This window comes from Neofelis nebulosa, chromosome 1 (assembly GCF_028018385.1).
Source record: "Neofelis nebulosa isolate mNeoNeb1 chromosome 1, mNeoNeb1.pri, whole genome shotgun sequence".
Taxonomy (NCBI): domain Eukaryota; kingdom Metazoa; phylum Chordata; class Mammalia; order Carnivora; family Felidae; genus Neofelis; species Neofelis nebulosa.
In genome coordinates this window covers 78,015,618-78,027,662 of record NC_080782.1, presented here as the reverse complement: position 1 = coordinate 78,027,662, position 12,045 = coordinate 78,015,618, and the positions used below count along the sequence as shown (strand labels likewise).

Genomic DNA, 12,045 nt, shown 5'->3' with positions numbered 1-12,045 from the left:
GGGCCCCAAGGGATGTTTCATTTGTGACCTTGGTAGTATTCTGTCTTAAAAAGGCTTTTCCTTCAATGCAAGGCATGAAGGATGTTGCTACCCTCTACTAGTGTTTCATTCCAGATCAAACATGATTACTAAACAGCAAACTGAAAATATCTTTTGCATAGGGCTATGTTCAGGAAGATTCAACATATACCTCTAAAGAGAAAAATCACAAAACACATTAAGGAAATAATGCAGCATAAAGCAACAGATATTATAAAGTATTGCTGCTTATATTGAGCTAAGAAAAACCTACTTACAAGATCGTCTATATGAAAGTAGTAATGGAAACTGATCATTAGTTATGTCACCAGTTTTTACAAATATTTTTCTCTTCAAAATATGAGTTGCCAGGCATCCCTACAACTTATTCTATTAACTCTGCAGTATATGACAAATATGATTAATTTTTTTGTTTTTTGAGATTAGGTCCCAAAAGACCTTCATTCAACCCTACTGAAAAGTCCTCATAACTTGGCTTTGGAGTAAATGTGCTCCCCACAGATTAGGTTAAATTTCCTCCTTAATACAAAATTATAAAAGTCATTCAAAAGAAAAGAACTTACACAAAAGTAAGCCTGAATAAAAACAGCAGGCAATTTTGTGTTTTCATTCCCTAAGTATCAAACAACTAAAAATAAAGATGAGATGTACTACCTTACCTACTGCTTAAGGTTTTAGTAGAATTCCAAATAAAGCACGTAAAGTGCAGATTCTGGGTTTCTTGATTTATTAGTGTGTTCTACCCTAGAACTAACTGGAACCAACTTTGCTGACAATGGTAAATATTCTATGAATGCTTATTTCCACTGTCAATAGTATCATGTTTCATTATTAATATGGGTGGGTGATCATTTAGTGAGACAGTCTAACATACATGGGCCAAAAGGAAATCTCTAGATGATAAGAAAATTAAGTTAGTGTCATTTGCGGTCAACTAGGAACACAGTATGTGGAAATTTTAAGAAGTCACAATCAAAACAAGTATTTGTATGATATTAAAGTGTATGCCACTCTTTCAAATACATTATCTTATTAAATGAGCACACCCACATGTTTTTACCTGTAGGACCCTTAAGTTAACACATTTCCAATTATACCTCCAAATGACAGAAAGCAAGTGAAATCATGGGCCAATTGTGAAGTAAGTGCCATTTTTCCCATTTAAAAAAAAAATGTCCGTCAAGAATAAACCACTTTATAGCCCCATGCCTTTTGAGTTAAACTTTACTAACTAGTCATCATACCAGGCAATTGATATGTTTTGTTTGCATGAAAGGTTAAATTTCCAATAATTACTTGACCTATTCTCAAAGAATTCCTTACAAAATCCATGCTTCTAGTATTCCTCTGGGGATATGAGAATGTGGATCGTAGGCAGGAAAGTTGTGCTGGTGTTCTCTTTCCTGCTGCATGGAATGACCGCTCAATGTTGTATGTAAGAACAACGCTGCGCTGACTCCAGATGGGACCTCCAGGTAAGAGAAGGGGGCGTGTAATAAAGAAAAGGTCTGCCTATTGCAAATGGTGGCAGGGAAGCTAAATAGGAGGGTGTTTTCTTGGTGGTGAGGGGTGGTTCCCTAAGGTACAAGGATTACGAAAGGCCCTTAATTGAATGTACTGCCCACTCTCAAAGTCACGCAGTGCCTCCCAAAGGGCAGACTGCCCGTTAACCTGACTTTTGAATATCAGTCGGGGCTCTGGGCTAAATCTCCACTCTAGTTCACTCATCTTAAAAATAGACCCTGTAAGTGGCTTAGGTTAGAAATAGAGTCACAGAGATCATTAGATCGTTGGGTGAGTCAACTCCTCCACTAGAAGCACTGTTGGGAAGTTAAAACGAAATCATGAGCTAGTTATCACAAGCTTTTCCACCGAACGTTTCATCTTGACGGAGAAGGGCAAGAGCGCTCAGCGGGACTGGCTGTGCCCGCATTCTCCCGGCAGCGCCAACTCTAGGGCGTCAGGGCAGCGGCCGCCGCGGCCGGGGCGCTGCAGGGCACGAGTGCAGGCGCGGCGCCGGCGCCCGCCTCTCGGCCCTGCCCCCGCACCGCCGTAATTGCGGGTTTTAATTAAGGAGGAGGAGTCCGGTTGCCGACTGAGCCGTAAAAGTGATTTTTTTTTTTTTTCCAAGAGGAGACCGGCTTCCTGCATTAAAGGCTTTCCCCTGCCTCCCACTCATTCTTGCACCCCCGCTGCAGCTCTCGCGGAGGAGGGGAGAATACCGGTGCGCACCTCGCTTCCTGTTTGATTAACTCACGCGCTCGCCTCACGCTTTCTCGGAGCAGCAGGGGAACGACCGCAGCTCCGCCCCAAGAGGGGGCCCGCGAAACCCAGCCGGGCTAGCCCAAGCGCGGCGCCCCTACCTGCGCCCCCTGCCCCTCGTCGGCGTCCTGTGCGGTGCCCACTGGCCGGCGGCGCCCAGGAAAGGGCCAAGGAGGAATGCTGCCCGGGAAATGTGGAGTGTCCCAGGTCGGTCATTTCCCTCGGCGGGACTCGGGGTGCGCTTCCCCATTCTGGCGGCGATTTAGGGAGGCCCGGAGAGGGCGCCTGGGCAGCACGGGGCGCCTCTTCTCGCCTCACGCGTCCTCCCCCTCCTGCTCGTCAGCGAGCCGAGGGCCTGAACCCTCAGAGTCCTGGCGAGGCTTGGCGGCTTTGTCTGGGCTCACGCGTCTGTTCGGAGCCCACCAGCCCGGAAGGGAACAAAGAGCCTCGACCCCCCGACGCCCAGCCTCCGCCTCTCCACCTCTCCCCCGCGCGCCGTTTATCACCTTCCCTAAGACCCCTTTGTCTGCCTGGGAAGCACAAGTCTGCCCGAGATGCCCACGTCCCCGCCCAAAGTCCTGCTTTCCTGACAATTGAGCTAGGCGGCGTTTTCAACCCACCCACTCCCTATGTAAACGACCTCATATAGTTAGGCTTTTCTTCTCTTCCCCAGAATAGACCTTTTACAGATTTGTGATGCATAAGGACCATCCAGCCCGTCAGCTTTCTCATTCCCTTCCAGTCCCTTTCGACTGTACTTCTGCTATCTTAGTTTCCGATGGAACAGAAGATTCTTTCTGTAAGTATAAGCCTGCATCTTGCTCACTTAAACACTCATTACTTAGGGAGGAGCAGGAATATTAAATGGAGTGCATGAAGTTTGTGTGTGTGTGTGTGTGTGCGTGTGTGTGTACGCGCGCGCGTGCGTGCACCTTTTAGCAGTCCCCCCCCCCACACACACACACACACGCGCGCGCACACACACGCAAAGACTCTTCGTTTTAATAACTGTCAGGGAACATAAAAATCAGGCTGGCATCTCTGCCAGCGTGGAGTTTCCGATAGCGGACGCCTCCGGATAAGGGAGGATTTCCGAAACAGGACTTTGAACAGAGTTGACAACCAGGGTCACATCCTCAGAAAACGCTTCCAAGATATGTAAGCAACACAAAGTTGCAGCCACCTCCTGGGTAAACTTCAAAGAAACAGAAGCCAGGGGAAGGGAGGAAGGAAGTGTGATATTTAGAGAACTTACTGGGGTGGGGGAAGCTTCTGAACTCATTTAGACAAACTAAAGAAATAGCAGAAATATAGTCTGTGAGAATCTACAGTACCCAGTTGCTAAAACTGTAACCATGACGCCCATGCGTTTTGCCACAGAAGAGCAAATAGGGAAGAATTCTTGGTTGTACTGGAGTTTCTAATTCAAACGATACACAGATCTACCCAACGAAAAGAAGAGTAAAGAATCAGTGGAGACACATCTCCTGCTCTCTGGGCTTTAACTTCAGTCTTTGAGGAAGCCAGGCTCTCTCCAGTATCTCCTTAGAGTGATGGGCAGAAAAAGAAGGACAGCCACATGGGAAATAAAGACACCTCTCCTGAGTTCTGCCCAGGGATTAAAAGGACAAAGGCACACGTTCTTTGTTGACACTTCTGCAGTGACTTCTTGGGCGTGCGAGCCCCGGCGCGAACACAACTGCCACCATCACCACACAGGGCAAGTTGAACTCCTACTGAGAGCACGCCGGGGAGAAGCACACACACCTCAACAACAGCCTTTGTTATTTAATTCATGAGACTAAACGCACAAAAGCTCATTATGAACACACACACTCTCCCAACCCTCACTCTCCCGTCTATATTCACATTTCATTTATGGCTTGACTTTATTATTATTATTATCATTATTATTATTATTATTGTTACATCCTGAAATGAAGCTTTGCATTTACCCGATGAGTTGCGTCTCCTGGTGCTCCTCAGTTCTTGCTATTTCTTTTGTCTTATAAAAGATCAGGAGCAGACTTATCGTGCAGATCGTCCACCTCTTCCTAATGGAGCGCATCTTGGGTGCCCGGGAAAGTCCTGGTTGCCCCAGCTCCCTCACCTTCTCTTGGGATAAAGGCTCCGTTTTGGGGAGATACAGTCGCCGGGGGAAATCTGTAAAATTCGAGGAGAGTGTGGAGCCGGGATCTCAGGAGCAGGTCGCAAGGGTCCTCCGCGGCCGAGCTCCCTCTGGTCCTTGAGCGCTGCCCAGCGCTCTGCCTCCTGGTTCGCGCCAGCCCTGCCCCGGTCGCTCCGCGCCTCCTCCCTGGGGCTCAGGTTTCTTCTCAGATGAGACACCTTGTGCATCGGAGGTGGCGGCCGCTTCTGCAGCTGGGTTCGGGGGCGTCACTGGCCCTTCCCTTTTCCTAGCAGGGAAATGATGAGCAAAACCAGCCAATCACCAGACTGAGGGGGCGGAGGCTGCGGTTGCCTCGCGTTGCTGTCGGCTGCTTGGAGAGTAACGTCGCCGGCGCTGCCTGCACAGTGCCGGGAGAGGAAGCTCACAAGCTCGCAGCCGTGTACACACACACACACACACACACCACACACACACACACACACACACACACACACACACACACACACACACCCGCGCACGCAAGCAATAGCAAGTCACACAACCCGGGGAGAACGCAGCGTGCCAGAAGGAAGTCAGGTTGCCCTCCTGGGAAACCTACGTATCAGCTCCCTGGACAAGCGCAGAGATAGTCTGTCCTTATCAGCGGGGAGAGGACACCTCAGCCAGGGACAGATTAGAGACGCATCTTGCTTGAGAGATGCTTCGTCCTGAGCAGGGCGGGGGGGGAGTGGGTTGCAAGGGGGTAGCTTCATCCAAGAGCCTTTCCTAAACATACACACGCGGACACACACACGCGAACGCGCATACACACGCCCTCCCGAGAAGAGTGAATCGAGGAAGGGAGGGGGAAGGAGGAGGAGGACGTTTAGTATTCGGTGCACAGCTCGATCTGGAAAGTACCCATACACACATGAACCAATTAGCCGATCGCCCACTCAGGGTGGGTGGTGGATGACCACCCCGATTTAGGATCTTGAAGGAAACAGATGACAGAAGTGTCATTAGGCGCTTTATGGATATTTATGTGACGCTTTTTCACTGCCATTTGGAAACTCCTCACGCAGGAGTCAAGGAAACTCCAATCCGCCTTAAACTTCACTGCGGAGAAACAGAATTTTGCGAAAAAGCAGCCACCAAGGACATCCTTTAAATGCAAGTACACCCAGACATAGGAGAAAGAAGGGGGAAAGGTAGGAGGATAGGAAGAAAGGAAAGAAGGAAGGGCACGTTCTTCCTCAAAAATTTCAGTGATGTGTGTTTAGCCTCTGATTTACACTCTCTCCTCCCTCCTACTGTTTTCCTTACTTCTGTTGTATTGTGTGGAAGGGGCACTTTGGAGTCCTAGTTAACCGTGAGTCTGAGTACTTCCTTTACTGTTCTTTGGCCTCGCCCTCACCAAGAGAGAAGCTTGCTGTTCTAGTTATATCCATGCCTTGGTTTGGTTTTGCCTCATGGCTAGTGGGATGGATGGGTCGGGAGGCACCCCTAGTGTGAGATCTTGCCCGGAAGCCAGGATTTACCCCATCTGTAAGAATAGGTTCCAAGTTCTCCGCTTTCTCCTCTCCCCACCCCACAGCCTCTCTCAATTGAATCACTTATTCTTTAGGGTTGTGCAGTGGCTCCAGCTGCCTTCCACTCTTGGCCCCTGGGGCTTATACCTCCCCAAGCCCGGAAATGGTGAGGCCCACCACCAGTCCTTGGGGGGAGCTGAGCAAGAAGGGGAGTTCTGAGTTACTAGTCCCCTAGCAGCTTAAAATAACAACGATAGCAGCCAGCACCTTTGCTTAAAATTCTGAGGTACCTGCCAATGTTTGCCATTCTTCGCCTAAGGTTTAAGAAGTTAAGAGCCTCTCAGTTCTCAAGCCTCTTATTCGCAGCAGAGTGAACTAAGGGGTTGGGTCTAAAATGCTCAAAGGAGCAAGTAATTATGAGTCTTTATTGACACTACAAGTGGCCCGCCGGGAGCCTTTGGAGTTTATTGATGTCTAGGCAAATCCCGCTAGCATCTCTATCACACTGACTTCTCAACTAGCGGAAACTGCAAGAATAAAACAGCTTCTTATTTAAGTTAAAAGGGAATTGGGGCAGAGAGGGAGTGGGCAGTGCATGGTTAGGATTCTATAGGTTAATTAATTAAATTCTTTAGGTTAACATTTGGTTTCTAAACAGTAAACAAATATGTTTTGGACTCAAAACGCTCGCTGATGGGAATGGAGTAATATGCATCACTTAATAAAATTTGTCCGACATAGTTTGGATCAATTAATATGGTCCAGGAAATCTGTGAGGACATGGGGACACAGTTGAATAAAATATAGCATCTAAGGAGGGAGGGAATTCATTCACTCAGAGGAGGTCAGATTGTAAAAGAATTAAGTTGCCATGTGGCACCATGGACTAATGCCAGCATTTTAAGTATCTCCTATCTGGGTGAGCTGCAGGGGAGCAGCAGGTGGAGTGGTTTTAAGTTGTTGGGAGCAAGGAAAGTGAACTTCCTGGAAGAGGGCACACATAAAGTGGGGTTTGCACATCTACCAGGGCAAGCCAGGCAGAGGAAGGATACAACACTGCAAACAAAGCAAGATTTTGTGCACTTCAGAGAATAAAATGCCAGTACTTTGGGGAACTTTGAAGTAGTTCAGTACTGTTAGAACATGGAGTGGGAAAGGAGAATAGTGACATAAGGTTTTAGTGTGATCATAATATTCTATAGCTTCACATCATCAAACTGTCTTCTCTAATAGGGAAGTTGCAACAAGAATATCTTCAAGAGGAAAGTGGGTTTAATTTATGTATTATGCCTCAAGTTAAATTAGGGGAAACTGTTCGTTTGGCCCAAACAAAACAAAGTAAACCCACCAAGAGTGAAATAAAAGAACACAAAGAACTAGTTACTGGAACACATAAGAAAATGTAAACATTGAGAGGAGGAAAAAAAAAGAACTCTTCAGTCATATAATGCTGCTATTTCTGCATTCATTAAGCATAACACCTTTTATATTGAGGTGAACACTTCTGAATGACTGATAATAGTTTTAGTGAGACTCAAGAGATTCCTCTTTCCCATAGTTGAACAATTTTGGTTTTAGAGTGTAATTTAGTGTCATTTGTTTAATATGATTAGATTCATGAAATATACATCCATAACAATTTGCCAGGTTAAAAAAAACACATAGGCCAACACTTAGGCCAAACTGAGGATAGTCTGATTCTTCTCAATATGCTATTAGGTACAAGAACCATAAACATAAATATTGAGTAAGAAATCTTATCCACATAAGAGTCTTTTGGACTCAACTCCTTCCATTAGCATGCCCCATTTGATGATCCTGAGATGTTAAAGATGTTTCTAAATTTCCCTTCTATCTTTGGACTGTAAGTTCTTCAATGAAGAGAACACATTTGTCTTTATTCAGCGCAATTCTGCAATTACACAGCACCTGATGAATAAATAATGCAAGTAATGGCAGCTGGTTTTAAAATGCTACTTTATCCTTTAACTTAATGTGAATCATGTTTTAATTGCTGGCTGTGCCCTCTGCTTTAGCTGGAAAGAAATGGGTATATACATGCAGTATCATAGTATAATAGCCTATGACATGCTTCAATCAGATATTTTTTAGAGTAGTTTTAGGTTTACAACACTATTGACCAGAAAGTACAGAGACTTCTCATATACCCTCCCCTCCAAATATGCACAACTTCCTCCACTATTAACGTCCCACACCAGAGCAGTACATTTGTTAAAATCAATGAAACTACACTGACATCATTGTCATCCAGACTCCATAGTTTACATTAGAGTTCACTCTTGGTCTTGTACGTTCCACAGGCTTTTACCGATGTATTATGTATAATGACCTGTATCCACCATTATAGTATCATACAGTTTTCACTGCCCTAAAGATCCTCTGTGCTCTGGCTATTCATGCCTGCTCCCCCAGCCCCAGGCAACCACTGATTTTTACTGTGTACATAGTTTTGCCTTTTCTAAAAGTCATATAGTTGGAATTATACAGAAAGCCCTTTCATATTGGTTTCATTCACTTAATGATATTCTTTAAAGATTCCTCCATATTTTTTTCATGGCTTGAAAGTTTTTTTGTTTTTGTTTTTGTTTTTTAACAGAGTAAAATTCCATTGTTTGGGTATATCACAGTTTATTTACTTAAATACCTGCTGGAGGACATGTCGGTTGTTTCCAAGTTTGTGAAATCATGAATAAAGTTGCTATAAACATCCATGTGCAGTTTGGGTAAATACCAAAGAGTACAGTTGCTGATAAGATAGATGGTAAGACTATGGTTCGCTTTATAAGAAACTTGTTCTTAGTGCTGAATTGTCTTCCAAGTGGCTGTACTATCTTCCATCCCACCAGCAAGGAATGAGAGTTTGTGTTTTTGTGTTGCTCAACATCTTCACCAGCATTTAGTATTTTCAGGTTTTTTGTTTGTTTGGGTTTTTTTTTTTTTTTTTTTGGATTTGGGGCATCATAATAGGTATATAGTGGTATCTCATTATTGTTTTAATTTGTATTTTCTTGATGAGGTATGATGTGAAACATCTTTTCATATGTCCATTTGCCATCTGTATATATTCTTTGGTGAGATGTCTTTTCAGATCTTTTGTCTATTTTAAAATTGGGTTGTTCTTACTGCTTAATTTAAAAGTTCTTTGTATATTTTGGATAACTGTCCTTTATCACATATTTTTTTGCAAATATTTTCTTCCACTTCATGGCTTGTTTCTCATTATCTCAACAGTGTCTTTCATAGAGAGGAAATTTTAAATTTTGATTAAGTCCATTTTATCAATGATTTCCTACATTGATCTAAAAAGTCTTCATCAGACTCAAGGTCATCTAGATTTTTTCATGTTTTATCCTCTGGAATTTTATAGTTTACCATTTTATTTTAGGCCTGTTAACTTCTGAGTTAAGTTTTGTGAAGAGTGTAGGGTATATGTCTAGATATTTTTTTTTTTTTTTTTTGCATATGGATGTCTAGTTGTTTCAGCACTCTTTGCTGAAAAGACCATCTTTTCTGCACTGTGGTATCTTTGCTCCTTTCTCAAAGATCAGTTGACTATACTTGCATGTGTCTATTTCTGAGCACTCTATCTGTTGCACTGATCTATTAGTCTATACTTTGACCAGTTTCACATTGTCTTGATTATTGTAGCTATATAATAAGTTTTGAAGTCTCAAAATGTCAATCCTCTGTCTTTGTTGTCCTCTAATACTGTGAGTCTTTTCTCTCTCCAAATAAATTTTATTTTTTTTTTAAATTTTTTTTTTCAACATTTTTTATTTATTTTTGGGACAGAGAGAGACAGAGCATGAACGGGGGAGGGGCAGAGAGAGAGGGAGACACAGAATCGGAAACAGGCTCCAGGCTCCGAGCCATCAGCCCAGAGCCTGACGCGGGGCTCGAACTCACAGACCGCGAGATCGTGACCTGGCCGAAGTCGGACGCTTAACCGACTGCGCCACCCAGGCGCCCCATCTCTCCAAATAAATTTTAGAATCGCTCTGTCAATATCCTCAAACTAACTTGCCAGGATTTTGATTGGAATTGGATCGAATCTGGAGAGCAAGTTGGGAAGAATTGACATCTTGACAATATTGAGTCTTCCTTTCTGTGAACATGGATCATCTCTTCATTTATTTACTTCTTCCTTGGTTCATTTCTTTTTTCACTCTTTGATTCAGAATTTGACATATTTTTGAATGTTTTTTTCATCTCAAATTCCAATTATTTCTTGCTATTAGAACCCATGACATTTTAATAATGGCAATATTGGTGGATTAGTCAATAATCTCCAGAGAAACAGAACCAATAACACGTGTGTCTATACTGGGAGAAAGAGATTATTTTAAGGAATTGATCATGTGTTGGTGGAGGCTGGCAATTCCCAAATCTACAGAGTAAGCTGGTAGTCTTGAGACTTGGGAAGAGGGAAGAGTTGATGCTGCAGCTAAAGTTTGAAGACATGTGAAGGCAGACATCCCTTTTGCTTGGGGAAACTCAGTCTGTTTTTTCTTAAAGCCTTCAGTTTATTGGATGAAGACCACCCATATTATGGAGGATAATCTGCTTTACTTATACTGATTTAAATGTTCCTAAAAAACAAAAAAATAAACAAACAAACAAAAAACACCTTCATTCATGGTAACATAAAAGATCTAGACCAGTTTTTGACCAAAAAACGAGCACCATGGGTACCATGACCTAATCAAGTTGGTACATAAAATCGTCACAGATGGGCTGGTTGAAGTTCTTGTTAATGATCTTAAAATACACTAAGAATTGTTCATATAAAGCCTTTTACCTATAAATCAATGATCAGGAAAAGCAAGAAGCGTATTAATGAGAAAAGTCAGCTTTTCGCCACTAGACAGCCCAATCTCTTTTATTTGGGGGGGGGGCGGTGATATCTAGTTTAAAAAATTATTCTAAATTAATTTATTTTGCCTATGTAAATATCCATAAAAGCTACACAGATTTTTTTCTATATGTATATTCATCAGCCTTCTGTTACTTTTGTTTTCATCCTTAATAATCAAATATAATAAGCTTACAACAGAAGGGTGACCTTGACTTTAAATGCAAGATACAATTTTGAATCTAGTATAATTTCTGGAACAGGATAAATCCCATCATAACCATTCTCAGTTCTTCCCCATTATCTAACCCATGGTACTTTATTATCCTTTGCATTTAGTACTTCATCTCTATTTAAATGTGAATGTCCTTAGAAGATACAATTCTTAAGTACTATTAGTCAAATATTCTTTAATTTATAATATTCATTTGCGATGTTCTGTAAAACATCTTTTAACTGCTACTAGTCAAATATACCCCAGTTTGGAATGGGTATTTCACTTGCTCACAACCAACATTTTAATTGTTTATAGACTCTTAACCCCTTTAGTTCTATAATACTAGCTCTTGCTACTTTTTTGTATTGCACAGACCCATGAAATGTCAAAATAAACAGACACACTATCCTACACATGTTTTGGGAAATCTTTGTTGATCTACATGATAACATGGCAATATTTTTTTTTGTGTGTTCTCCCAATGGTGAGGGGAGGAACTGAATGGTAAGAAGAGAGTAACTATCAGGCTAAATACTACACCAAACTGCTTTTCCATTGAATAGTGATCACTTACTAGATAATTTTCTATGTTGCTATTTAGAGAGTTTGTTGTTTAAGGTTATAATTTCTTTAATTTTTGTGAACTTTCTAAATGCCTCTCTTGTATCTGATTTAGATAGAATTTCTTCCTCCTGTCTTATTATCTTTCTTTTCTTATATTTCCCAGTGCAATTACCCACTTAGTTCTTCTTGAATGCAACTCAACTTCCTTTTATATAATTTTAAATTCACCATAATAAAAGCAAAGGAGAAAAAGCAGTATAAATTGTTCAAGGTTGAAAAATTATTAGTATATGTGTATATATACACATACACACACATCTCTGTAATTGCTTTTTATAGTTATAATAGTATACAATGAGTATCTCTGGAAAATATTGTTTCAGTGTACATAATTATAACATGGAACAGTCCTATGTAAATTGAAATTTGTGAAGCAGTCATTTTAAATGAT

At 42.3% G+C, this 12,045-nt stretch overlaps 1 protein-coding gene across 1 annotated transcript in view; it reads right to left on the bottom strand.

Annotated features, from left to right (window-relative positions):
- ST8SIA4 (ST8 alpha-N-acetyl-neuraminide alpha-2,8-sialyltransferase 4) overlaps positions 1–4,715 on the bottom strand; it is a 101,335-nt gene extending 96,620 nt beyond the window's left edge. The window contains 3 exon segments of the mRNA XM_058726218.1: positions 4,257–4,447; positions 4,449–4,541; positions 4,543–4,715. Coding sequence (XP_058582201.1) covers positions 4,257–4,447; positions 4,449–4,541; positions 4,543–4,656 — 398 coding nt within the window. The 5' untranslated portion in view covers positions 4,657–4,715.
- Positions 4,716–12,045: the final 7,330 nt, after the last annotated feature.